The following is a 24,853-nucleotide window of genomic DNA, read 5'->3' as shown; positions in this document are numbered from 1 at the left end:
TATCACAAATAGTTTTCGCAGCACACTCCCAAATACCTAGTGATTTTAGCCGGCACTTTTGATTCCTTGGCTTATTATTGCAAAATAGAGTTCTTTTTGCAGTATAGAATATCTGTAGGCGAAAGTAACAGTTAAAATAATTTAATAGTATTTGAGTTTATACATTACAAACAAATACATTTAAATATAAACCTCATGTGAAGGGACGTGAAAAACCAACCGCCGATGGATATACGATATACCAGAGGTAAATAGACGCGTTGCCGGTCTTAAGGCCTTTTTATAATGCTCTAAGTTTGATGATCCCTAAGTTGTATCGTCGTATCCTTATGCTACGTTTCATGTAGTAATTTTAATAATACTCCTTTTGAAATTGCAGACGCTTGAACGCAACATGTCATTGTCTGGACAATATTTAGAGGAACTGAGCAGGCGATATAAAAAACAAGTTGAAGAAATGCAAAAATCATTTGAAAAGACAATCGTGCAAATGACTGAAGAACGCCGGAAAAGTAGTGATAGAGAACAAAAGTATCTTGATCAAGTGACGAATATGCAAGAGCAACTAAAAACAATGACTTCGCATATAGAAGTATTACTATCGGAGCGCGAAAGTTGGTGGGGAAACGTTACTTTCTTCAAATTTGTTATATTTCAAACGATTATCATAAACGCACTGATATACTATTTCTCTAAAAGACGAAAACCTGACCATATAGTGCTGCCGATACCGAAAAAGGTGAAAAAGAAACAAGAGAGGGTGAGACGCAGATCAGTCGACGGCGTGTCGGGGCACGCAACACCAGCCGTTAAAGTCAGAAGACCTAGTGAGGAAGCATTTCAAATTACACGGAAGTCTACGGAAGAAATGGCAAAGGAAGATGGCGAATGGCAAGTCGCTAAGAAAAATAGAAGAAGAAAACCTTCAATAATATACAAAAGTATGGAACCAGACGAAACTGTAAATATTAATCATAATGAAATACGAAATATTGCAGAGAACACAATAGCATTAGACGAAGCGGAGTACTACGCGCCCGTGACCGATCCTGTCGTGTTCAATGAGGTCGAAAGAAAAGAGTTACCAAAGTCAAACGGGTCTTTTTTCAACAACTTGAAAAACAAGACTCTGAAGACGAGACGTCTGTCATCACCAGCTTTCTTGAGAACTTTTAACAGACAAAGTTTAAGAAGCAATCCAAGTCCTGTGATGAGTACCTTACAACCTATCTATAACGGGAAAATAAGTAAGAAGGCTGCATCAGAATCTCCTACTGGCAGTCTTTGGTCAAACTCAACAGAGCTATCGCAGAATGGCCCACATTTCACAGAAAATGGTGGCAAAAAGAAGAAAAGCATAAAAAATATTCTTAAAAAAGTATTTTAAAGACTTTATACTATGTATTTAAATTGTAATCTTTTTGCTTATTTTAAGTATTCGGCTATTGTAATTTATTTAATTGTGAATGTTATATTTTAATGTGTTATCATTTTAAATTATTATATAGATTATGTTAGAGCTGTGTAGGTGCCAATTGTGATAAATTAAGATGCCTAATGATATTGTTATGATTTTTCAAATGAAATAATAGTACCATTGCAATTATTATTAAAATTGTGTATGTTCAGTGATCGAGTGTTGGATACAATGTGGCATTAAATGCGTTTTATTTTAATATGTTGTTTCATTTGCTATTTGGTAATGCTGATTGTGTAATGCATCCTAAAATTGTAGTTGCATGACTTATTCTAACAACCTGGGAGAGATATTGCCCCTTGTGACGACTTTTGAAAATTTGAATCCAAAAGTCAAGATCAAATATTTTTATTCAAGTGGGTTTATAAAAAACACTTGCATCACAATTATTTTTGGGGAGAATTGAAGGCAAAGCCAAATTGGCTTCGAAGAATCTAGGTGTCATAAAAGGAGCAACATTTCAAGTCGGCCAAAATTCTAGAATATGAAATATAGCAACCCAAGTATCAGCTCGATCCATTTGACCGCATGCAACGCAAAGCTGCTCGAATCGTCGGTGATCCAGTCCTCTGTGAACGGCTAGATCACCTAGCGTTTGCGATGAGAGGCTTCGGCTCAAGGTGTCTTCCATTGCATTTATCTCGGGGAGTGTTTCAAAGAGCTGTTTGACCTGGTTCCTGCCACCGAATTCTACTATTGCACGACACGCCGCAAATTAGGATATCATCCCCACCATCTGGATGTGTGGCGTGCGTCTACAGTGCAGTTTTCCAAGAACTTTCTTCCACGTACGACCAAGGTTTGAAATGAGCTTTCTTGTGCGGTGTTTTTTGGACGATACGACATGAGTACCTTAAAAAAAGGCGTACTCGTTTCTAAAACGCCGGTTATAATCCTGTGAGAATGAGGGCGGCGGTGATCACTTAACATCAGGTGACCCGTACGCTCGTTTGCCCTTCTCTTCCATAAGAAAAAGGATCTCAAACTCAACAATTGTATTGATAGAACTGATATTAATAGATATTGAACTCAGGAGAACGAAATTTGCTTTCTTATAACTATATTCTATTATAATAATTTAAAATCACAGATTTAACGCTTAAATCATAATTATTATGTTGTATGTTATTTTTGTCCATAACATTTTGGTTTAGTGGATGTATAGTAATAATAAGACTACAATAAACATTTGTATATTTATAATAAAACTTATATAATTAAAACATACATATATTAACATTACGAAATAATATTAACAGATTGCAAAAAGTCCTTCAAATCCACACACTTAGCGTTGACAAGGTTTCTTCCTCTAGCCTCCGCATTCAATGACTTGGCCGCTGCTTCCAGAATGTCAATCGTGTACTCTCCACTGTTTGTGGCAAATATAATCTCATTTACATCTTCGTAGAGCTTGGAGGACGCAATGTGTTTGAAATGACCTTTCAAAGTCTCCAGTATGGAGTCCCGTAGTGTTGTGTCCCTACATACCAAGTTGAGAATGAAGTGTCCTGAAATAATAATTAACTAATTATGTTTTGACATCGAAAAACGAGGGTACAGTACGTGATCACCTCGAGTATCAAATATTTAATAATAGATACATAATATCGATCAGTTCCAAAGAGTAACAATTCAATTTAATTTGAGCACAATTTTTGCCTCATGCCGGGGTATGTGTTACGTACGTTAGGGAGAAGAGCAGCTGACTGTATCTTTCTCGCTCGGTTACACTCGGCTGAGTTCACCCGATCGAGCCTTTCACCGTTCAGCAGCGAAGAGCAGCTGACTGTATCTTTCTCACTCGGGTACACTCACCGCTCCTGAGTTCAACCGATCCAGCCATTCACCTCAGAGCGTGACGGATCAGCCTAACATATTATCTATGTGTGTATGCGAAAAGAAGTTTTAACTTCTAAAAGGTTGCAGCTGTCACGGAGAATATGTCTCACCTCGTTCAGAGAGCAGCGCACTGGTGTGCTCGAGCGCGGCGGGCGTCAGGAATCCTTTCGGCGGACAGGACAGCCCGGCCCCGCACTCCTTGCTGTCCACGTCGCACAACACTGCGTCGTACTGTGACCCTGGAACACGACCAGCTCCATCACCACTTGCTATCGAAAAACATCTCCATATCTATATGACATATAGATATGGAGATGTTTTTCGATATATGTTATTTTTTAAGTGATATCCGTCACTTATCTATTTATTATTATTATCTGGGGTTACTTAAATTAAATTTGTAACCAAAATTTATGAACGATGCCGGACTCGAACCCACGACCTCTTCGGTTCCGTGCGAAAACTCTTCCAACTGGGCCAACCGTTCGAGTGACATATCCTTCGTAAATCTTATTATGTCTTGTTCAACTATCAGGATCCATCTATTGAATCTACTTTACAGTTGATAACCTGCTCAACCCCAACAATTTTTAGAAAATTGTTGGGGTTGAGCAGCTTGAGATGTGACAGTTGAGATTGGGACATGACTGTGAGAGTCCCAGTGAATTGCACTTATTTTTATCAACTGTAAAGTAGATCGAGCCATAACCTGAGAGTTGAACAAGATATGCCAAAATTTTGCTCGATGCGTCATTCGGTTGGCTCAGTCGGTAAGAGCGCTTTGGCGGAACCCGAAAGGCGCGGGTTCGAGTCCCGCATCATCCATGAATTTTGGTACAAATTTAATTTGTATATTTAATCCCAAAAGCGAATTATGAAACTCCTGTGGGCACTTATATTACCAACTCACCTCTCTCAGCACCTTCCTTCAGGAAATCCAGCGCATCTTTGATAAGTACAACACATTTCTCATCCACTTCCATCTCAAAATGTTTTCTAGCGATTTCCAACATAGTGGGGTCTAGGTCTACCGCCGTTATCTGCGCTAGCGGGTAGCACTTCTTTAGGAACATGCAGAGCCCCCCTCCCCCCACACCCAAGACTGCCACACGGGCCCCCCCTAGCTCCACACCCACACACATGAACGTATGGTACTGCGATATGTGGCCGAAGTCTACCACGGCTCTAGTTTTACCCTTACGTTTCACTGGAAAGCATAACGTTTCAATCATTTAATATGACAAAATTACAAGAAGATTTTTCCCTATGCTTCCCCGGGGCATAAAAAGAATAGGGAAGAACAAGGGTATAGTAAGACTTTGCACAGAATGCCGACAAGATTATGGATACTATTGTGTTTTGGTCTGAAGAGCGGCGTAGCTAGTGAAATTACTGGAGAAATGAGACTAAACATCTTATGTCTCAAGGTGACGAGCGCAATTATTGTAGGCTACGCTCAGAATTTTTTGTTTTTCAAGAATCCTGAGCAATGCATTGTTATGGGCAGGGCGTATCAATTACCATCAGCTGAACGTCCTACTCGTCTCGTCCCTTATTTTCATAAAAAAAAGAAGATGCTCCTCCGGGGCATAAAAATAATAGAGAAGTCCAAGGAACAAGCGTATAGTAAGACTGCACCGAATGCCGACTAGATTGTGGGTACTATAGCCTTTCGGCCTGAAGGGCGCCGTAACTAGTGAAATTACTTGGCAAATGAGATTTATCATCTTATGTCTTAAGGTGACGAGCGCAATTGTAGGAACACGCTCAAATTGTTTGTTTTCCAAGAATCATGAGCGGCACTGCATTGTTATGGGCAAGGCGTATCAATTACCAACAGCTGAACGACCTACACGAAGAACGAGACTCTTATCGTCGTATAAAAAGATACAAGACATTTTACAGCACTCGTCAGTAAATACTTAAAGATGGTTTCACATCTTGTGACAGATTTACTATTATAAAATTAAGCCATTTAGGACACGCAGCTGTTGTTTGACAATCGCTCCAATTCTTATGAGGACCGTCTCGATTACGTTTCTTATGATTGGCGTCCCAGTTCCTTTACTACTTTGGTCTTTCGTCGTTTGTTCCGACGTCATTTGTAATGTCCAAGCCATTTTCATTTTGAACGTTAAACAGATAATCTTTGTGCAATGTTTCTTACTGTCTTTAGTCTCAGGCACATAACTTCTGTCAATTTCTCTCCGACATACGTCTACACAAATAAAAGAAGAATTGAATGCTGAGTATTGCCTACGGGAAGTCTCCGCCATTATACGCCCGAAAAGGGTAGACAGCTCAGTAACATCAAAAATCGTTTTCAAGCTGGGAAACGCTTTCCCAGCAATGGCGACTGATACCAGTAATGACCGCGATAATGTAACTGGTGGAAAAATGGCCACAATGATAGACACATATATCTCTTTCAACAAAACTCTGTGCGCTGTCACGACTCAGAAACACAACAAATATCGGTTTAAGCTGCTTAACTATTGTGATTATTCACCAGAATATGCTCACCGATTTTTCGTTAAGTAAAAATAATGGCCATTTCTTCTTCTTCTTCGTGACACTCTCGGCAGAGCGGTCGTGTTCAGTTCAGTTCAGGTAGTGACATATTCTGGGGCAGATGTGATTCGCCCCACCAGCATTCGCCGCTTTTCCCTGCTGGCCGACAGTCTGGTATACTCGTTCAATGGACCTCCCACAGCAGATTTAATTTTGCCAGTCCATCGCATGGGCGACCTTCCTCGCCCTCTGGTGCCCTCCACTTTGCCTTGCACGACAAGGCGCTCGATGAAATCTCTCGCAACGGGAGAAGTGTTCGAAGAACTTAAGTCTGCGACTCTGTATTAACACCGAAAGGCGTTGTTTTATGCCAAGTTCTTGGAGAATGGAGACGTTGGTGCGAAACTCGGTCCATGAAACTCCCAGCATTCTCTTCCAGCACCACATCTCCAGAGCTTTATTTCGCTACACACAACGGTACAGATTGATACTGTTTTTTTTTTGCATTGAGAGAATAGGTATTCGTAGTCTACTCGACTTTGCTTCATTGCTATGTTTGTAATAAGTATTTATCAGCTACTTATACTTAGCACTTGGCCAGATATTACAGTGAGTCATCAACCCTAAGGCAAGATGTATTTACTTTTGGCAAGTACCCTCTTTACGCACCTGTTTTAAGTTTAGCCTCGGACTGCACAAGGAACTGATTATCCAAGAACACCAGCCGCCTGTAGGTGACTCCATCGATGTCCACGTCCTCGATCACGAAGTCACCGGACACTTTCGACGTGCCCTCGTATACCTTCACACGTTTTCCCACGTCGCTGCCCAGAGACAGGAATGGAATCTGAAAATTATAACAAAGTCAAATAAACTTTATTCAATTAGGCTTAATCTAAACGCTTTTAAATCGTCACTATAAATATTTCTTATTCAATTACTGAATCTACCGTGTGTTCGGAAAAAGTAGAGCTCGTGAGAAGAACATACAAGATACCCAACGGCCACTCTTTTCAATAAAATAGTATAAACAGTGATTAGCTGTTTTGTCTGACTTTATTTATATGCAAACAATCAACTTGAATTATTAAAATTTTTTGTTTTGGCATTCATGTTTCGACAAACCTTTCTTTAAAGTCTCTTCACTCCCCACATGAAACAATGTGTTAAGGTATTTCATATAGAAAATAGACACAAAATACATAAGCAATATTGCAATATTATTTATTATATCATCTTAGATAGAAAAAGCTTAGTCTTGTAATTAAACAGCAAATATGCATGACCCACGTACGTTTTACAACGCAATCCCCTGAATATTCCAAACACAATATGTGATGCGAAATTCAAAAGAATTGTTAAATACGTTGATGTGATTAAAGGTTACTATAACATAACTGACTTTCTTAATGATACCACAGATCGGATTGGAACGGCCGTCCCCAGGTTATGTATGTAATGAATAAATTTTATCGTAACAAAATTTGATGATTTTGTGCGCCCATTCTTCTCAGGTGTGAGGGATATCTTATAGACGATTTTGATGTTCAATTTACAAGTTGGGCAAGGGTGCTGGTGTGGGACGCAACTTGCGCCGACTCTGACTGCTTGTCAAGTCCAAATTATTTCACTTGGTGCTGGAGCTGCTGCTTCGACTGCCGAAGACAGCAAGCGTCGCCAAAATGTTGGTCCCAATGAACATCTTTGTGCTGTTTGGTGTCGAGAAACTTGGCCCGTGGGGCCTAAAGGCACAGAGAATGTACAAAGTACTATTTACTTGCCTCAATAGGGGAAACCCATGCACTGGCAGCTATTTCGGCCAACGGATCAGTCTAGATATCCAACGTAGAAATGGTGCCAGTATTCTTGGTACCCTTCCCCGTAAAGATAGTTTAAATATAATGTAATCTTAGTAATGTAACATATCTTATTAACTTTGAACATTTATATGTGTAGGTACCTGTCCAGTGAAGTTATGGGGTATCAGCATCTTAGCTGAGTGCGCTAGCTCCTCCTTCACAGCGTCAAGACTGCCGAAGTGGTGACCACGCCTGAGGATTGCGATCACCAAACGGCCGTACTTTGCCGAATCTTGCAATTGCCGCCGGCCAGTTGGTGTACCAAATAGCCACTCGGATTCTCTGGAAAGGATAAGCCTCTTTTCAGCATAGGATAGATCACTCATTATAACACATTAGTTCACGTGGCAATCATTGTCTGTTGCTTATGTAACAACTTTATAGAAACACGTTTTACTAGTGGCTATGCCGATATGTATTATCATAAGAAGTAAAAGATAGTAATACAAAAATAAAATTGTCTTGACTCTTCATAAAATAAAATCTCACGAGGCTTTCATTTCATGATATTTTAACCATATGCCCCTAGGTTCAGTACACTTCAAATCCATACAAATTATCTATAAACATTATCCTGAGATAGATTATATATATCAGACTAATATACAGACAGATAATACTTGGGAACATAGACAGGCGGAAATATAAGAAAGATCAAGTATACGAATCGAACACGCATGAAGGGCTCGTACCAGATATAACACGACTTTTGACCTCTTTTTGTAAAACAAAAAATATACATGACAGCCATATTGGTTTTTTATTATTTGCCATTATATTAATAAGTCATCAATCATAATGTCCTCTGCAAAGGTATTGAACGGACAAGCTTCAGTGAGCACAAACAAAATGGTCGAAGTTTCTTGTTTTCGGTTATTAATAATTATTTATATCACTTTAAGTGATTGTGTCGAGCGAAGAGCGTATCACATTGCTCGAAGCTTTTATGAATAACCTTCTCAATTGAACCTTCCGTTAATGCAGGTAAGGTTTAATTTGCATGAAAAGATGTAGATATAGAAGTTTTAAGTACAATTCTATATATAGCATAACAATTAAGGCCAGTTCGAAGCGTAACTTTAGTAGGGAATTCTGTATCGAGACTTCGCAAATAATTTATTACACATCGCAATAGTCAGTAATATACTTCTAACTAGGTATCAGTAAGAGGTACTGGCCATCAAAAATATATTTTTTTATCTTATAGTTGTATTACTTGCAATAGCTATCAAATTTAAATTCAAATAATTTTATTCAAAACAGGATGTGACATCACTTATTGAAATTCAAAACAACTACCACCCATTCCAAAAAGAATGCCTCTGACCTGAGACCGCAGAGTTTGTTGCGCCCAGAATGGGCTTTTTTTTCATCAAAAAAATATATTTACAAAGTAAAATTGTACTTAATAGCCTTATTATTCTTAAACTTCTTATTTAATAGCCTGAGGGCGGTCGCTCCATTCCCAATCTGAAATAACGCACTGAATGTTCACTTTAGCGCTCAATTACTGAATGACCCTATGTATGAAATGCGTCTTTATATATACCGGGAAGGATTATTCTCTAATGACGTCAGAAAATGTTACAATAAACAACTAGAAAGAATAAACAAGTTGTTTACAAAACTGCTAGGTGGGTGAATCAACTATTTTACCCACACAAATGACAGGTCAGAGATATTGTTTTGAAAAAAAAATCACATTAATATTCCCCTATTCTGATTTGCTTAGGATATCAGAAATATCATCTACTTAAATAGCCTTGAAGAGCAGCGACGTGTATTTATATTTTAGATAGTTTTTTGAGAAAACGACGACTCAAACTCTCAAAAACTGTCACCTGAGTTACATGCATTCAATGTTACAAAAACAGTAAATGAAACACTAAACTATTAATCTTTTTTGTTTATTTACCCTGGGATGCATAATCAAACAATTTGGCATAATCTGTCTACGTATTATTCTTAAGTTAAAGTAAAAACCTAATAGACATTGGTCTCTTGCGTTACCTTTAGACAAATAATTACAAATATTTCTTAATAAAACTTAATACATAAACGTTACAAATGCAAATGAATTATGTATGAAAGCTTGCTAATTGTTAGAATGACGGACTGGTAAGTTCAAAAATGTAATAGAAAAAAATAGATTATTATGATCGGATATAAAAAATTTATATTGGAGACAATAGTAACTCCAAAGACAAATTTGGGTTACGTCTGAGACATAGTATTAGGCTATTGGTTTAACTAATGGACGACACATAAATGAAAAAACTAAACTCAATAATATGGGATAAAATATTACAATAATCATAACAAATCAACAATAACAATAATTTCAGATATTACATCACATTTCGAAAACATCAATCGTTGTTTCAAATTTACATTGCCCTTTTCCTAAAAAGGCCGGAGTTGGAAAGATTTTTATAATGTCTTCATATCCGACATAGCTAATATCATTCGTATCAATTCTGGACGTCTTTGCATCGTCACTTACCACCCGTAGGAACATGACTTTTACTTCGCCGTCTTCTTTTATAGGTGTTGAGTACAAATGCGCACTCATTAGCTTTGTAGATCATTTAGGCACTTGCAAAAATTGAGAAACTGGATTTAAATGTTAATGATATGTTTCTTAAAGCCGATACTATCTTCCTGAAATCTTTGCAATAAGCGCGCAGCATCGGCACATTGGTCTTCTTTCATATTCTTCATTGACTTAAATTTTTCCCATCTTTTTCATAATTTTCTTCCATTCTTATTCATTCACTGTACTTTACAATACCGGTTACTTTTTCTTTAACATCTCTCTCTCTCTTTGCCTTTGCATGTCTCACAAATATTGTACATACAATCCTTAGAATGGTCACTACAAACTGTGCTTTTGATTATTGCATCCAAATCGTTAAGTTTGAGGACACCTTGTTTTTTCAATGCCTGAGCCTTGTACGTGATTGTTGCGTGTGTTTTACAAAAGCACGTTTTTCTAGCATCAACTGATGCACTTTTGCCGTAAAACGGTCGCTTTTTTGTAAAATAATAATAATAATCATCATCATCAGCCGGAAGACGTCCACTGCTGGACAAAGGCTTCGCCAAAAGATTTCCAAAATAATAATATGAGCAAGCAATGTCAAGGTTTTCTTGTTTAAAGTCTCTGTATAGTTTTCGCATTGAGTCCACTCCTCTACTGTGCTTTCTCGCGGTTTCGTACTGTTTCTTTTTCCCATCTGTATCTCTGGAGACATCATCACGTAGGAAAAACTGATGAATTTTTTTCTTAAGCACGTCAGGGTGAAGTCTCGTTTCGTCGTACTGTCTGTTTATTCCCAATGTTTCCCTTAGTAACTGTGTCTTTTATCTACATTTTTCTATGTCAGCACTTTTAAAAAGTCTCTTAAACAATCCTTTTTCCTTCTAGCTCTTAATTATATTTCATATCGCTCTTTAATCGAATTTGTCAATAGCTTATACTTTTTATTTTCTTTCTAATCCTTAGATTCCCTTTCTGTTATTTTGTTTCTATTCAGTCTTTTCTTATACTTCGCTCTCTGTACACTTTACTTATATATTTTCTTACTTTCTTTCGTCCACCTTGTCGGGATGCTTTTGATGCCGTAGATACTGCTGGTGAATCATTGAAGAGATTGATTTCGCATACCGGGGAACTAGGTGGTTTCTTATCCAAGACTGATTGTAAATTCTTCCTATTCTTTCTTTATGCTCTTTGTCTCAATTTCCAGATGACGTTTGCTTGCTTCTTTTGTTTTGGTTAGGTCTTTTGTGAGCCTTTGTAATTTTGAACTTTGTAATAGATTTACAAATAGGTGGCAAAATAGTCCCCACTTATCTTAGGTAAACTGAATATATATATATATAATATAATATATATATTTTCTGAACTGGCTTCATTTTATTTTAATTTTATATTGTAATCGCAGCGTTTGTATTTTTTGTTGTGTACTATATTTTTTTATCAAGTTTTGCATATTTTGTATCTTTTATATTGGTAATTTTTGTCTTTCTTTATTCTTTAATGTTGGTTTTTCTACGTATAAGGTATTTGGGTAGGTTTTCAGTTTTAAGTAAGTATGTGTTATGCTGTAAGTAATTAAAAAATTTTAAACGTTTCTAAACCACAGCGCGAGTTTGTCTCGTAATGGGCTACGCTGAAAACCAGCGCTGTAGCATTTGCTACAGCATACGCTGAGCGGTGTCCATTTTCGCATCATTATCGATTCTATTGTAAAATATATAATTATGTTCACAAATATTATTTAACTTTAAGCGATATTGTTATGTTTTACTTTAAGGTGTATAATAAAACTTTGTAAATTAAATTGTGTGATGATGATGTGAAATAAAATATGTCTATGTCTATGTCTAATAGTGCTCACGGTGTTTTCCTTTAGCCTCTTCGTATTTTTCGGGGTTCTTTTTGAGTCTTTCCCTGTATCGCCTTTTTTGATCTTTTTAGTTTTAATTACTAAAATAGTTTAAGTTAGTTTTTTACTAATTTTCAGTTAATAATCAAACAAAGGATTAAAGATATCATTATTCATTAAAAATTAAATGGTGTACATTTGACTCATCAAATCTAGCTGACATGGTGTAGGTAGATAGGTACTTTGTACCTATATTAGTTGATAATGCAAATAGCTTTCTCAAAATTTACAAAATAAAATCAATTTTACTTAATGTGCTACAAGCCAGTCTCTCTAAGTACGTAAATGTCTTAGGAGTTACCAAGATTCTCTATGGAGTTACCACCAATGTAACTCAGTATACAAGTAACTCCGCAGACAATCGGCGTATTTTTATGAGAAGAGCACATAATAATTTGATTATGGTATTAAACGTTAGCTTTAATCGAAACCATGTGATAGGTACTACAAATACATCTGATTATATTAAACAAATAATAAACTTACATCGAGAAATCGCGGTCACTCAGCAGGCGACACAAAAAGACACGCACACCCTGCTAACGTTTTTCGCGGACTAGCGACTCGACGACTCTATCGACAAAGGACACCGCCGCACCATGCGGGCAAAAGCACACACAAATGAAATTACCTACGGCAAATTGTGCCATCTAAGTGTTTCCGGGTAAAATTTACAAATGTAACTCAGCATACGTAGGTAAAATTATTCGAGTAAGGGACACGGCTTAGAGATTTTTTTATAAAAATGTAATGTAGTCCATCTCTATTTTGTTATGAACACATTAAAACGTTACTTAATGTCTTTTTGTATAATTAAAATTAACCGGAAATCAGACGTATAAGTTAATTTAGAATGAAAGTTCAATGGTGAATGTGCTCTTAGGACAGGGATATTTTGTATGGTGCCAGTTTTTTGTGTACTGAGTTACCATAAATTTTCATGGAAATTATATATTTTCGAGAACATAACCAAGTTCCCATTGTGCCGAATAATCTGGGATACTATAGGTATACTCATTATGTATGTTAATATAATAATTAAGCGTATTTTAATAAGACATTGGTTGGGGACAGCAAAGTGTGGGTAAAATAGTTGATTCACCCAGGTATGTCAAGGTTGAGATTGCTTTAATCTTTATTTAAGTTCCTATGTAGTACTTTAACTCTTGCCAACATTCAATGCTCGGCGACCGGCGTGATATTCATAATACATGAAATCGGAATCGGGCAGCCTGAGTAATAGTTGAATAATGTATTGTAGTAGGCGTTACTTTGCAGAAATCTATGGATTTCTACAAACTAACGCCTACTTATTATATTATAATAATAATAATATTTATGAATATTTGGCACTCGGGCACGAGACTCATCCAAAAAGTTTAGATAATGGTTTGATTCTAATTGCAATTTAAACTTTATTTTAGGGTGGACCTTGAGTCTAGGTGCGAGTCAACATCTCCTGAGGATGCATCGTGTAGAGGCAAAGCACGTGTCAAATTGTTTTAAGACGAATATTGTCGGAATTAAAAGTAAAGAAAACTAAAAACATTTGGATAATTATGGATTTCCGCAAAGTAACGCCTACTTCAATATATTTTTCAACTATTACTAAGGCTGCCCTTCCGTTTGTTTGTGTTATATATATTAATCTGAACTTAACAAATTTAAAAACATATGTGGAAGCTTGTAATTAGCATTAAGTAATCTATTTGTTGTGTAAAATTTTGTAAAAATGGCTGTAAGTTTCCCAAATAAAATAAAATAAAAAATAAAATTTGGATTAGTGATACTTTCCATTGATTACCATATGGAAACGAAACTCTATGAATAGTACACAAATAAAATTTGAAAAACAATTTTTTTTTTATGAACGATGCCGGATTCGAACCCACGACCTACGGCGTTGCGTGCCGGTGCTCTAACCAACTGAGCTAACCGTTCGAGTACCGCCTCGTTATAAAATTATTTTTGCCTTGTTCAACTCTCAATGAATAGTAGTCATACAACTATTTATATTTCGTCGAATAAATAGTTTTGAGCTTGTTTAACATATAAATTAATGTTCTTGTGTAAATTAAAATTCACAGACATTTACGGCCTGAAATGAGGCTAGCGATGCAGTTCACTGTTGCTTTAGTAAACACGCATTTATATCTGCCAAATACATTTGTTATTTCGAAGCTGCAAAATATTAATGTTTGTTGCTGAAATAGGTTCTCGTGGGTGTGGCTAAATATAACAACTTTCGCGTATCTTCATATCTCATAAACACTCAAATAAAAATAGCATCTCCCTATTTATTAATTACTAGCTGATACCCCGCGACGTCGTTCGCGTACATATTTTTACACCTTCAAATCAAATCAAATCAAAATATTTTATTGCAAGTCACATTTTACAGTAGGATGGTTGGTACATTAATGGGTAGACATATATGTGACGCCCTGCAAGGGCACAGCAACGACTTATACATAAAATAAATAAGTCTTATACATTCTTATACTATATTGTAACTAATTCTCACACTTGTAATTAAAAAATTCGGGTACATCGTAGAAGCATTTTGAAACTAAAAAAATTTTAAGATGTCTTTTAAATAGAGAAGGCTTCTCTTTATTTTTAATTTCGTTTGGGATGTGATTATAAATGTTTATTGCCATGTGGTGAGGGCTCGATGACACTAATGACATACTTGTTTGGGGAATTTTTAATTTGTTTAAATTTCTATTATTTCGCTTGTTATTTGGTAGTGTTGAGTATACGTCCGAATGTTTTTTAACAAACTTACATGCTTCTAGGATGTAAATTGAAGTAAGAGTTAAAATTTTGTGTTTAATAAAATATGGTCTACATGAATCCATCTGCTGAATATTTTCTAAAATTCTGATACATTTTTTTCTGTTGAATAAATATATCTTTTATTTCACTACAGTTTCCCATATTAATATTCCATATGATAATCTAGAATGTGCATATGCATAATAAGCAGCTTGGGTTACATTACTGGACTTTTAGTAGGATTCCCTAATTTTTTGAAAATGTAATATACCTTTAACACTCGGGGATAATGTAGCTTACCAACTGTGAAAGAGTTATTCAAATCGGTTCAGTAGTTGCGGAGCCTATTCAATGCAAACAAACAAACAATCATATCTTTCCATTTTATAATATTAGTAGTGATAGTATAGAAGTATAGATAATAACTCCCGATTTATTTTTATTCTGAAAACGGAAACTCTGTTGGTAGCAAAACAAACATTATTAGTTTGCTACCAACGGTTAAATGTGGACTATTCTAATTTACTACTTAGTCAGTCATTGATAATGTTTATTTTAATATAATAAATAATTATTATTACTTTTTTTTAGTATCCATCATTTATTACGAGATAAATATATAATAGAATTACTACCTGTGGCCAGACACACTAAAACCATGTCTGTTTATAATTAGAAAGTAAGATGTGTTGATTAGTTAGTTAAATATTATTATTAATTAGTTAAGTAAATATTGTATCACTTTCATAGTTTTAATTTTGTAAAGAGGGTTCGCCCGTATATGATAAATAAATTAATATAATTGTATCTACCAGATAAAATTCCTTTTGAGTAATAAGTGTTTTATTATCTATATATATAAAAATGAATTGCTGTTCGTTAGTTTCGCTAAAACTCGAGAACGGCTAAACCGATTTGGATAATTTTGGTCTTGAATTATTTGTGGAGGTCCAGAGAAGGTTTAAAAGGAATATATATGAAAATACTCGTAATTAAATAAAAACAACGACTTTGATTTTTCATTTGTTGTGTCCCCCGTCGTTCAGAAATCAAATTAAAAAAATATTTAAATTTAATAACTAATTATGATTTCTACCTTTATCAGGAGGTAAAATATAAACTTAATTTTAGGTAACTATAGTTGGTAGATTAACAACTGTGTTAACTTTCTATCAGATTACTTTTATGTATAATTTATTTTATGATAAATCTTAAATTTTATAACAAACTAGCTGACCCGGCAAACGTTGTTTTGCCATATAAAGTATAATTCACGCGATAGTTTTATAAGTAATAAAATATTGCCTATATTATAGCCTGTACATCATTTTGTTCTATTGTCAATAGTTTTTGCAGCTCACGCAAAAATAGGTTTTCGATTTTACACCTTGTGTTACAAAATAGCAATTTTATTACGGATCCCTAATTTTGAAAAAAAAAACATAGCCTATAGCCTTCCTCGATAAATGGAGTACCCAACACTGAAAGAATCATTCAAATCGGACCAGTAGTACCAGAGATTAGCGCGTTCAAACAAACAAACACTGCAGCTTTATATATTAGTATAGATTAAATCTCAGAACGCAAACAATATTATTTGAAATTTAACAACAAGTATTTCAGGAAAAATCGAGATCATACCATTCATACCGAGCATGTTTTTTATTTGTTTTAATAAAAATAGGATTCTTCTTCTTATTTTATTTATTTTAAGTTTATTTTATACAAAATTTTAAGTCTTTTGTTTATAGATTGAGGCAGTATGACGTCTGCCGAGTCACCTAGTGCTTAATAAAAATGTCTGAAATTAGATCGTTCTCGAAATTTGAATAGGAAAGTACGTAAGTACAGTTTACTGCACCAATTTTGGTTTACCAAAGGGTCGTGGGATCTACGGATGCGTCGTCTGGTATTATTTATTACATGCTAACAGTAAACAAATTGCTATTATTTACTTTTCTGAAAGCTCCAAATATTAACTTACTGAGACACACGTAGATATTTTTTTTTATGGAATAGGAGGACAAACGAGCCTTCGGGTCACCTGGTGTTAAGTGATCACTGCCGCCCACATTTTCTTGCAACACCAGAGGAATCACAAGAGCGTTGCCGGCCTTTAAGGAAGGTATACGCGCTTTTTTTGAAGGTACCCATGTCGTATCGTCCCGGAAACACCGCACAAGGAAAGATATGAAGTTACACAGCTTTTTTTCTGATACACAACGTATTGATCACATAACAAACATGTTGATCCTTGACTTAACTTGCAATTTGATAATTTCTCACTTATTCTTATTTCTCACCAAAGGAGATTTACTAATAATTGAATTCTGAACGTCGTATGGCACACCTGGTAACGAACCCCACAATCTATTCACGGATATATCATGCAAAGTTTTACCTCAATCACAAGTCAGCAAATAAAATAAAATTCCTTTAAAATATTGCTCATCCAGGAAAACTGCAGTTCACTTTACAGACAACGTTTCGAATGAAACGGGCCACTGATGTAAACATATTGTTTTGATGGTCACACCTCCACATATATGACGTAGTTGGATATGGGCGGGATACGCATGTTGGAACAGAGAAAACTGTTGAGCGGATAATATTATTAAATTGATTTTTACAGTTGTGTCGAAGCAGATATTCAAAACGTTGTAGATACATATTATACAAATAGCATTATCATTATTATGTTGGGATTATTAGAAATTAAGCATCGTCTATATCGGTCTCGGCCTACGGTGAAAGTTAATGGTATCTTAACAATATCATCAAAATTATATTTTACAGGGAGGACACACGATTTATAAAATATTTATTGTATAGTGAAAAAAATACTAAACCAGACTTATTATTAAACAGTAAAGTTAGAGAAAAATCAAACTTGGTACTCTTCTTGACCAAAAAAAAAATATTGAAACATATCACAAATTAAAAAAATATAGGGCAGTTGCTTATGCATTACGGAAATTGCTTATGGACGATTTAGCGCTCTTGCTATGTCGTTTACGGTTACGGTTACCTATACATGAGAGAATTTACCACGTGGTTAAGTAACGCCTGTACCGTTTTAAACAATTTTAAATATATGCGATTAAGAGCACCTTGACATGTCCATCCATCATTATCAGATTAAAAAAAGGATAAATCGACTCCACTCTTTTTTAGCGATTTTATAGTTTTACTATCATAAAGTTTCAAGCTAGCCTGTTATTCCATAGGTGCCGCACTGTAAATACTTAATTCACCACAAAACCACTCCACGGATATCCTAGTCGGGCACTCATCCAAGGAGATTGATCGTTACGCAATGTAGGTACATTAATGTACCTACATGTAAAGTCCTTCTATAATTTTATCGATCTAGACTATTTCAATAGTTGTTTGTTCAACCAGAGAGCAAAGTTAATTTTTGTTGCGAGTGCCGAGTTTTAATCCCGAGCATGCCAAGAAATTTCCCGAAAGATATACAAATAAATTAAACCTCCCGCAATCAAAATTAGTACTACATACCTCGAGTCCTTACGTAATGTCTATATAAATATATAATAATCTACCAGACAAAATTCGAAGCATAGATAACAAAAATGAAGTTATTAAAATATTAAAAACTTTTTATTAGAAAAGTGCTACTATGCCATTAATGATTTCCTAAACGACTCAAACGACTAATAAATAAAAATATGGGTCTCCCTTCTACAAAATGCTGTTCAGACTAAATTGCGCCACCCAAACTGAGTGTCCATAATACTGCCTTGTACAATTATAGTATTTACTCCAAAGGTTATATTTAAGGAATGTATGGAATTGCAATAAATTGGAATGGAATTCGACTCTATAATTGAGTTACGAGCGTAGCAAGTGATTCTAAGGCTGAGATGTAAAAAGCGTACTTTTTTTTTATGGAATAGGAGGACTAACGAGCGTACGGGTCACCTGTTATTAAGTGATCACCGCCGCCCATACTCTCTTGCAACACCAGAGGACTCACAGGAGCGTTGCCGGCCTTTAAGGAAGGTGTACGCGCTTTTTTTGAAGGTACCCATGTCGTATCGTCTCGGAAACAACGCACAAGGAAGCTCATTCCACAGCTTTGCAGTGCGTGGAAGAAAACTCCTTGAAAACCGCACTGTGGACGACCGACACACATCCAGATGGTGGGGATGATATCCTAACTTGTGGCGTGTCGTGCGAAGGTGGAATTCGGCGGCAGGAACCAGGTTAAACAGCTCTTCGGAACACTCCCCGTGATAAATACGGTAGAAGACACACAATGAAGCGACGTCTCTACGCAACGCCAAGTGATCCAGCCCTTCACAGAGCACTGGGTCCCCGACAATTCGAGCTGCTCTGCGTTGCACGCGGTCAAATGGATCGAGCTGATACTGGGGTGCGCCAGACCAGAGATGACAGCAATACTCCATGTGTGGCCGGACCTGCGCTTTGTACAGCGCTAGAATGTGGGCCGGCTTGAAGTATTGCCGTGCTCTATTAATGACGCCCAGTTTCTTTGAAGCCAATTTGGCTTTGCCCTCCAGATGGCCACGGAATTGGCAATCGCTCGAGATTTCGAGACCCAGTATTCCGATACTAGGCGAGGCTTTTAGGGAAGTGTTGTCGAAGAGCGGTGGTACTTAACTGAGTGTGATAAAACGCGAACTTGTCTTTTGCATTGGGCTGTCTTAGCTAGGGGCGTTTTTTTTTTATGAAAATTAGGGACGAGACGAGCATGACGCCCATCTGATGGTAATTGATACGCCCCACCCAGTACAATGCATTGCCGCTCAGGATTCTTGAAAAACCCAAAAATTCTGAGCGGCACTACAATTGCGCTCGTCACCTTGAGGCATAAGATGTTAAGTCTCATTTACCCAGTAATTTCACTAGCTTCGGCGCCCTTCAAACCAAAACACAGTAATGTTTACACATTACTCTTCACGGCAGAAATAGGCGCCGTTGTGGTACCCATAATCTAGCCGGCTTCCTGTGCAAAGGAGCCTCCCACTGGTACATTGGTTTTCTATTCTATCTATCTAACTAGTTGTGGTTGCGCTTTAGTCCGACAGCGCTAGTGTTTGAGGTCAAAGTATTGAAGTTGTTTGTGCTTCGTATATAGTTTCCGGAGATATTGCACACATAGTGCGAAAAGGTTAACGTTACCTCGCGAGGCAATGGTTTTAAGTAGGTATTTAGCGTCAGCTAAAACTTACTGAGTGGGTATTCTTTTTTTTATGAAAATACGGGACGAGACGAGCAGGACGCACAGCTGATGGTAATTGATACGCCCTGCCCATTACAATGCAGTGCCGCTCACGATTCTTGAAAAGCCCAAAAATTCTGAGAGGCACTAGGTACAATTGCGCTCGTCACCTTGAGACATAAGATGTTAAGTCTCATTTGCCCAGTAATTTCACTAGCTACGGCGCCCTTCAGAACGGAACACAGTAATTGTTACACATTACTGCTTCACGGCAGAAATAGGCGCCGTTGATCTAGCCGGCATCTTGTGCAAAGGAGCCTCCCACTGGTAAAATACTCAACAGAAGTTTGATTATAGAATAACGAAACTAAGTGAACTCTAATACTAGTGGTATTTATTAATTTAGGTAGGCATTCCCCAATTGCCTATATGGATGCCCGCCCCTGGTCTTAGCTTAAGCTCATTATAATATCAGCTGCTAAATGACTATAAAAAGTAAAAACCTATGATAAAAACGAAGTCCAAGATTATGCTAAGGTTAAACTCAGCTAAGTTCGTACCTAAAGTCTGAGTACGCTCTATGGATCCCCCTAAATGTTAAGGGTGGTCCACACATTTTTTTTTTAATTTGTTTGATTATGAGTCAGCATTAAAAAATACATACAACTTCAAATTTTCACCCATCTACGATCAACAGCTACTTTTGCATCGCGATTTTAATATCGGCAATACAACGTTTGCTGGGTCAGCTAGTACCAGCTGTGCACATGAATGTGAAGTAAAGTAAAAAAAATGTATGTGTTTCTAAAAAAAATATATTTTGGGTATCACTTGGAATTATTTCTTTTAGATATTTTTTTCTGAGCGCTGGAGAGCTGTCCCGTGCGGGGGCTTCAAGGATTATCCATTCTTTCTGGGACACCCTGCATATAAAGATATATCATTGTCTTGCACCCATAACACAGTCTATGCCTATTTGGGGGTGGGTGATCTGGTTCTAGGATCAGCTGTTGTTGCAATAATTTATAATAGACTGTAGATTGCGGGATGAGTTAAGGAATAACGAAAGGAGCAAGTGTACTAACCTGGAATATCACAGGGGTTGCAGATGGTATGCTCGTGCGCATATGAAATCTCATCGTCTCTTGCCCGGGAACTGTTCCCTCATACTCACTATAGGTACCTATATATTAGTTGAATCACTACTACCATAATCTCATACTATCTCAAGTAAATGCGGTGATGCGGCAATTTTGTCCGAGCGGTCGAGGACCCACGAGGTGCGTTGATTTAGGTGGGTACGATTTGCCGTGCGATGCGAATGTCACTTGCGTATGCCTTGGCGACCAAAAGGTGATTGGGCGATGGGCATCGAATGATCGGTTTAATCAACTAGTCGACGACGCGTGTTCGTGTATCTTCAGTCCCATGAGAAATGAAGCGGATATATATATAATAGTGCGTTTGCGGGAAAGAGAGGGAAGATAAATGAGATTTATGAACATGAAATTATTTAAATGGGTCGAACAGGAGGTAATTTGTGTAAAAGTGTATCACTATTATTATTATTACTGTATTTGAATTATTAGTGTTTAACCAGCCATGCTGTATTCAATGATGTACCTACTTTTATATAACATGTAAAACAAAAGATATTTAGGCATATTTCTTTTTTTGATGGGGAACATAAAATGTGAATCTTTGAAGAAAAAAATGATATTTTTCGAAAACACATTTCAGATCTAACCTTCCTTGCGGCACAATGAAGACTGCATATTTATTGACTGTGTAAAATTTCTTCTGATCAAGTACATACAGAGTGTAGCGAGGATTGTCTTCACCAGGGGTCATCAGATCTATGGACACCTGAACAAATTGTTAAATTTATTCTTAATTAAAGAAATTCTTACCTTATTTCATTAAAAATGTGAAGACATACACATATAAATTTTTAACTAAGTAAATATTGAGGTAAATGTAGGATTTTCAAATTCCCTCATGCCAAAATACACACTTGCAGATTCTGCCTTGACACTGATGAAATGCCTCTTCATCTCTGCAATTGCAGCCTGTTAATGCATAAGCATAACACCATCATAGGCGACTACACCAGATGCTGTTTTTAATACTAGCGTTAAGAAGACACTGCGGTTCGTAAAGGCGGCAGGGCTTGAGAACAAGCTATAAGTGGCAAACACAATATGTTCAATACTGGATGTGGTGTTACTATGACTCATCAAATAGCTACCCTCTTCAAATAAATAAAATAAAATACACACATCACAGTTTAAGTAAATACTGTGATGTGTGTTTATTGGTCTTAAACAATCTGCCCTTGGATATAATAAATACTAAACAGTATTTCATTTCTTCGCAAATCAATAGAATTTAAACGTTCAGAGCAAAACTTTCTAACAATGGCTTTTACCACATAATAGGAAATACAATTAGTGGAATTTTGACACAGCATGTGAGCAACAATTATGCTGTGTGGTAGAAGTTTGTTCAGCCATGGTCCATTACCAAAATTGTTTTTTTTTCAGCAAGACTATCCACTCAAGCGTGTATGAAAACAATTGTTTCTGATTTAATTTAGAGCTGAAGACTGACTGTCATCTTTGCCCAATCTATTATATAACTGTAAACTCCATGATCATTTCAAGGAATATACAATTATATTATAGTTTCATATAACATACCACATGATCGGTTGTGAAGCATTATTCAAGGGAGAACAAGTCTTTCAATTTGTAACTGTTGTAGATGCAATTTACAGCCCCTATGTTTAAAGACTAATATGGAGATCGATTTGAATCAGCTTTATAGTTTTAATGCTATTTCATTTTTATACAAACTTTTGGGCACTGCAACTGTAAACAGTTCATATTGTAGAAAAAAAAGTTATTTTCCTAGTAACAATATTAATAGCAAGACAAGGTATATAAATATATTTTTATTACCTCATCATCACCATCTATGTTAGTTCTGGCAAGACCATTAGTGATGAATGCTGTATCCTGCAATGATTTAACACTTTCTAGTAATTCCTCTTTAGTTTCCAGTCTAATCAATCTGTCACCTGCCAAGCAAACTTCAAGTAGCTGTAAAAAAAATAACTGATATGAAAACAAATAAAATGTAATAATATAAAATTTAGGGCAACATATTTAATTCACTTTATTTTATTTATTTATATTTTTAATCATTTACAGAAATAATCTTAAGCTGAAAATAGCCCAACAAAACTATATGGACAGCTTGTCTGCAGTAGCTAGTCTCTTGTAATACATTGTTGCTTATATTATGAACATTAATTTTATATGAGTGTAATCAAAAAGATATCAATAACAATATAGTAAAAAATCTAATTTTAAGGCAGTGTTGGTAATAAATATTTCTAAAGTTAATGTTCTCTTACAGCCTTTCCCAATATACTATCTATAGATAGAGATAAATTACTACCTTCTACTGACAATAATCTGAAGCTCTCCCAATATACCCAATAAGTCATTCTTATCGCTATATATTGGGACGGATGAATTACAAATTTCTATATACAAACTTCTGTTGTGGTAGATGGTAAGCTATATGTCCTCCCATTGGAGAGTGTGTATGGATAAGGTGAGTGACTTTTAATAACTTTATTGGGACAGAAAAGTCAACAATAGTTATGATTCTCTATATCAGAGATATCTCTACTAGGCCACAACCAGAGATAGACTGAATATTGGGAATGGCTGTTAATGGTTTCTAGTTGGATATCCTCTGGCAAGTTGTTTAATAAATATGGTAGGCATTTTTTCAAACTTGATGCATTATTTTTAATAGTAAGTTGCAAGTAACCCTTACCAGCTTTGGCATTTCACGAAACTTTGTGGCAATAACAACAAACACGGGTAGTGACATTCCATCACCATTTTCCAGATTCTTCTGCTCCGCTTCATGGCATCTGACTATTCTGAGCATCCATGATTTATCACTTAAAACCTCAACCAATTTACGCAATATGTGATTCTGTAGAAGTGATATACAAACAAACCGACCACCCAATTTCAGAACCCTTTTTATTTCACTAAAATATTTATCTATCCTGGCTAAAGTATCTTCTGATTCATCTGGCATCAATGCATCTAATGTACCTTTATCAAGAACTACACTAAACTCTTCATTATTAAATGACATGTCTGTGGCATCCATGCAGGTAAACTTCATAGTGTGTCTACTGCAGTTTATAGCATTCATCTGCCTTATTACTACTTCTGATACGTCAATGTTTGTTATGTTTTTATATCCAATATCGTAAAGGTCTGCACTAAGACTTGAGTTACCACAACCAGTTATCAAAACATTATCAGCTGATTTGATGTACTTGTGTAAATGTTCACTTAATTCCAGATATTCCCCATACCTGAATAATAAAATTAGTTAAATCGTCAACCGTTGAGGGAAAAAAAATACCGTTAACCTACCATTCAAATGCTTTGTTTCCACGTTTCTTGAAAAACTTATTCCAATAATCTTTATCACTGAACTCTTTATGGCTTTTAGGTAGAAGATTCATTTTAATTTATAACTACAATTTACTATTACAATCAAACTGCAAGAGTAGGTCCGTAATAAAACTTTTGTTTACAAATACAATTTTAGGCACATGTTCTTGACATTTGACAAATCAATGTCATACTTATCACACTGTTTTGTTGTTTATGGGGTTACAGAACCAAAAAAA

At 36.1% G+C, this 24,853-nt stretch overlaps 2 protein-coding genes across 12 annotated transcripts in view; one reads left to right on the top strand and one right to left on the bottom strand.

Annotated features, from left to right (window-relative positions):
- Nucleotides 1-1,676, top strand: part of LOC126979875 (SUN domain-containing ossification factor) — an 82,833-nt gene extending 81,157 nt beyond the window's left edge. For all 8 annotated transcript variants that reach the window (XM_050829432.1, XM_050829436.1, XM_050829434.1 and 5 more), the window contains one exon: nt 380-1,676. In XM_050829432.1, the coding sequence (XP_050685389.1) occupies nt 380-1,387 (1,008 nt within the window). In that variant the 3' untranslated portion in view covers nt 1,388-1,676. The remainder of the gene's footprint in view (nt 1-379) is intronic.
- Nucleotides 1,677-2,654: 978 nt separating this feature from the next.
- LOC126979887 (eEF1A lysine and N-terminal methyltransferase homolog) lies at nt 2,655-24,783 on the bottom strand. Of its 4 annotated transcripts, none has more exons than XM_050829457.1 (9): nt 24,594-24,783; nt 23,974-24,532; nt 23,085-23,225; nt 21,872-21,990; nt 7,791-7,971; nt 6,500-6,677; nt 4,230-4,526; nt 3,430-3,588; nt 2,655-2,988 (listed from the first exon to the last, which is right to left on the bottom strand). In XM_050829457.1, exons 1-9 carry the CDS (start codon nt 24,683-24,685, stop codon nt 2,717-2,719), a joined length of 1,998 nt encoding a protein of 665 aa, XP_050685414.1. In that variant the 5' UTR covers nt 24,686-24,783; the 3' UTR covers nt 2,655-2,716. The 4 variants fall into 4 exon arrangements, with proteins under 4 accessions (XP_050685414.1, XP_050685415.1, XP_050685416.1 ...); XM_050829458.1 differs by having other exon boundaries at nt 3,430-3,573; nt 24,594-24,782; XM_050829459.1 differs by having other exon boundaries at nt 3,430-3,558; nt 24,594-24,779.
- Nucleotides 24,784-24,853: the final 70 nt, after the last annotated feature.

This window comes from Leptidea sinapis, chromosome 4, assembly GCF_905404315.1.
Source record: "Leptidea sinapis chromosome 4, ilLepSina1.1, whole genome shotgun sequence".
Lineage (NCBI taxonomy): Eukaryota > Metazoa > Arthropoda > Insecta > Lepidoptera > Pieridae > Leptidea > Leptidea sinapis.
Note: the sequence above shows the minus strand (reverse complement) of the source record. Positions and strands in the feature narration are given on the sequence as shown.

Excerpts from the sequence above, each read along its gene's own strand:
- LOC126979887 (XM_050829457.1), bottom strand. The coding sequence starts at position 24,685 with ATGAATCTTCTACCTAAAAGCCATAAAGAGTTCAGTGATAAAGATTAT. Across the intron at positions 24,533-24,593 it reads GGAAACAAAGCATTTGAATG|GTATGGGGAATATCTGGAAT; the intron begins GTAGGTTAACGG and ends TTTATTATTCAG. Across the intron at positions 2,989-3,429 it reads TGCGCTGCTCTCTGAACGAG|GACACTTCATTCTCAACTTG; the intron begins GTGAGACATATT and ends TTATTATTTCAG.